General features: G+C 48.1%; 1 protein-coding gene across 2 annotated transcripts in view; it reads right to left on the bottom strand.

The window, feature by feature from the left end:
* The window catches only part of PDPK1 (3-phosphoinositide dependent protein kinase 1), a 79636-nt gene that overhangs the window by 22544 nt on the left and 53928 nt on the right, over window positions 1-3164 (bottom strand). For both annotated transcript variants that reach the window (XM_017511219.2, XM_017511220.2), the window contains exons 8-9: window positions 1590-1658; window positions 1250-1346 (exon numbers count right to left, since the gene is read on the bottom strand). In XM_017511219.2, the coding sequence (XP_017366708.2) occupies window positions 1250-1346; window positions 1590-1658 (166 nt within the window). The remainder of the gene's footprint in view (window positions 1-1249; window positions 1347-1589; window positions 1659-3164) is intronic.

Below are 3164 nucleotides of genomic sequence, written 5' to 3' on the forward strand. Positions count from 1 at the left end.
AAATCGTATTTCATCTGATTCTAAGTCCCTTTCAATTTCCAAGTGCCTGATTCTTGACAGGAAATTACAGTATCAGAAATAATAAAAGAAACTAACATTTAAAAACAACCCAGGCAATTACTGTATCATTTAGCATTTGCTCATCAACACTGCACAGCATTTTAAGTTACTGGTGCTGGAGTAACTGAGGTTATGACAGCACAGACGGCTGTAGACCCTACTTCGTGACATCGGCACATTTCAGCTTTAGAGTCCGCTACATGAAGATTTTAAAGGCTAGCCCAGGTAAAACAAAGAGAGGGTAGCCTGGGAAAGGTCCATTAATTTATATTCCACAAGAAGTTTCCTGTGCTATTGGCCCTGGACAACCCTCCTTACCACGACTCTGGGAGCGGGGTCAGTCCTGCACCTGCAGGTGGCCCCAGGGTTGCCAGGCTCCAGAGCCACTGACCTTTCCGGACCTGTCCCGCCTCTTTCGGCTGGGTGGGGGTGTGGGCTTGATCACGCCCTAGAGGAGACAGCTCTGTGGCCTTTGAGGGTCCCAGAAACACCCACTCCACAACTGCAGGAGCTTCCTCACCACAGTGATTATTCACTTTCTTTGTTAATTATTCATTTTTTTTCCTTGTTTTAGGATTTTTAACTATATACTGTAAAAGATTCCTTACTGCTGTTCATTGTATTTTGAGGTTCAGAATTTCTTTTCACCTGTGTGAGGAAAGGGGCTGAGTGTTGAGAGGCAGCACAGGATCCCAGGGCCTGCCCTCCCCGAACTGGTGCTCTGGGGGTCAGGGAGGGATGGGGGACATGGTGGTGTGCTCTCTAGCAGACACTGAGAATTGAAAACAAGCACTCAAAAGGTTTGAGGGTTTTTTTTGTTTAGTTTTTTTTTTTTTTTGACGAAGTCTAACTTTGTCACTCAGGCTGGAACGTACTGGCGCGATCTCGGCTCGCTGAAACCTCTGCCTCCTGGGTTCAAGGGATTCTCCTGCCTCAGTCTCCTGAGTAGCTAGGATCACTGGCACCCAGCCCCACAGTCGGCTAATTTTTTATTTTTAATAGAGATGGGGTTTCACCATGTTGGCCAGGCTGGTCTCAAACTCCTGACCTCAGATGATCTGCCTGCCTCAGCCTCCTGAAGTGCCAGGATTACAGGTGTGAGCCACCGCGCCTGGCCCTCAGAGTGGTTTCGGAGGACTCAGGGTGTGGCACGGGATCACCTTACCAAGAGGAAATTCACAATACTTGCCAAAAGTTTTTCCACAAGGTCTCTTGCCTTAGGGAAGAATTTTTCTGGAAAGTCATATTCCAACTTAATGATCTTCTGAAATATAAGATACTCATTTCTGTAAAAAAAAAAAAAAAAAAAAAAGTCATCCCAGGCAGGGTCCCAGAAGCCTCCACACGCAGGGATGAGAGCCCTGGCCTCGCAGAGCCACACACCCACCCCAACCCTGCACTCTGAGAGCCCCCCACCTGGGCATGGCACCAAGTGCTGCCCTCCCCCACCCACCTCGATGTTGGGAGGGACTGCGGGCCACTGGGGTGCACCCCAACAGACTCCGAGTTCCAGGAAGAGCTCTCCTTACCCAGCTCGGAACGGTGGGAGTCCTGCCACAAGCTGGTATATTATGCATCCAAGAGCCCAGAGGTCTGAACTTTAAGGGGAAAAACAAAAAAAGACGTGTAAAATTTAAGTGAAAAGTCCAGTTCATTTTCTACTCTGTCTACACGACCCCAGTTTTACCTCCAATGCACTTCTGTCCTTTAAGACCAGTTGGCTGATCACCAGATCAGGAGATTGAGAACATCCTGGCCATGGTGAAATCCTGTCTCTACTAAAAATACAAAAATTAGTTGGGCGTGGTGGCACATGCCTATAGTCCCAGCTACTCGGGAGGCTGAGGCAGAAGAATTGCTTGAACCCGAGAGGTGGAGGTTGCAGTGAGCTGAGGTTGTGCCACTGCACTCCAGCCTGGCAACAGAGTGAGACTCTGTTTCAAAAAAAAAAGAAAGAAAAAGAAGAAAAGAAAGAAAAGAAAAGAAAGAAAAAAAGACCAGTTGGGCACAGAGGGTCTGCACACGGCAGGCACCACTGGTCGCTTAGCTATCCCCAAAGCTCTGCCACTTCCAACAGGGCTTACCAAAGTCCACACACACCTGTCATCCTGAAGCACAGCAGAGCTCACTCCTGGCACCATGAGGCTATAGACCAGGCAGGGGGCAGGAGGGGAGAGAATTGGGCTGACCCTCTTCTAGTAAGACAACTAAGAAAGCTGAGGGAAGCACCCTCTAGTCAGTGCTGGCGGAGGGCTCACTCAAGCCAGGGACAGGCAAGTGTAGCACGGGCGAAATGGATGATCATAACGTTCACACTTTCTTTAGTGTTTTGTTAAAACAGAGAGGAACAAAGGCAAACGGGCAGCAGAGCCCCAACCTTTCATTGTGGAAGCAGCGGAGAGAGGAGGGGCAGTGGGGGCACAGCTGTGCCTGGCGCCTTCATGGGTTCTTCTCTAGAGCATGGAATTTAAGCAGAAAGGGATTTCGGGGTAGCTTTTTACCTCTGTGAATTATCGAACGTTCTATCATAAACATTTACTTTAGAATTTAGATGTAATATGATAAAAAATTAAAGGGGAAGCCAGTATTATACTTCTGGAATGTGTAGGTAACAAGGGTGTATCAAATGTTCAGTTAGACCAACTCATGCCACTTGTTGAAACCCAAACGAAGGAACTTGGGGCGGCCCCTCATTCAGCTCAGCAGACCCTGTCTCATCCACCAGAGGGACAACAGGACAGCCCCACCCCAACCCCAGGCAAACAGACCTCCTCCTGCCCATGCAGGTTGGGTGGCATATCAGGCCCATGCCAGTGAGTGAATAAAAGGAAACCCCTTCAACACCCAACAGTAAAGAAAAAGGTTTATGAACTACAATCTGTTCATATGACAGAAAATCACAGACTGGTAAAGACACCCACAAGTCATTCGAATGACATGGGGAGGCACCCATTACCTCATCATGAGAGGCAGGACTCAAAACTGCCTGCCCAATGTGGCTTGAATGGCATAAAACCCACACAAACAGTTATAAAATGCGTAGAAAAAATGACTGGAAAGGCACAGATCTGTATACCCAATTATCTGTGACTGTAAGTGGGTTT

The sequence above is a fragment of the Cebus imitator genome, unplaced genomic scaffold (assembly GCF_001604975.1).
Source record: "Cebus imitator isolate Cc_AM_T3 unplaced genomic scaffold, Cebus_imitator-1.0 Scaffold444, whole genome shotgun sequence".
NCBI lineage: Eukaryota > Metazoa > Chordata > Mammalia > Primates > Cebidae > Cebus > Cebus imitator.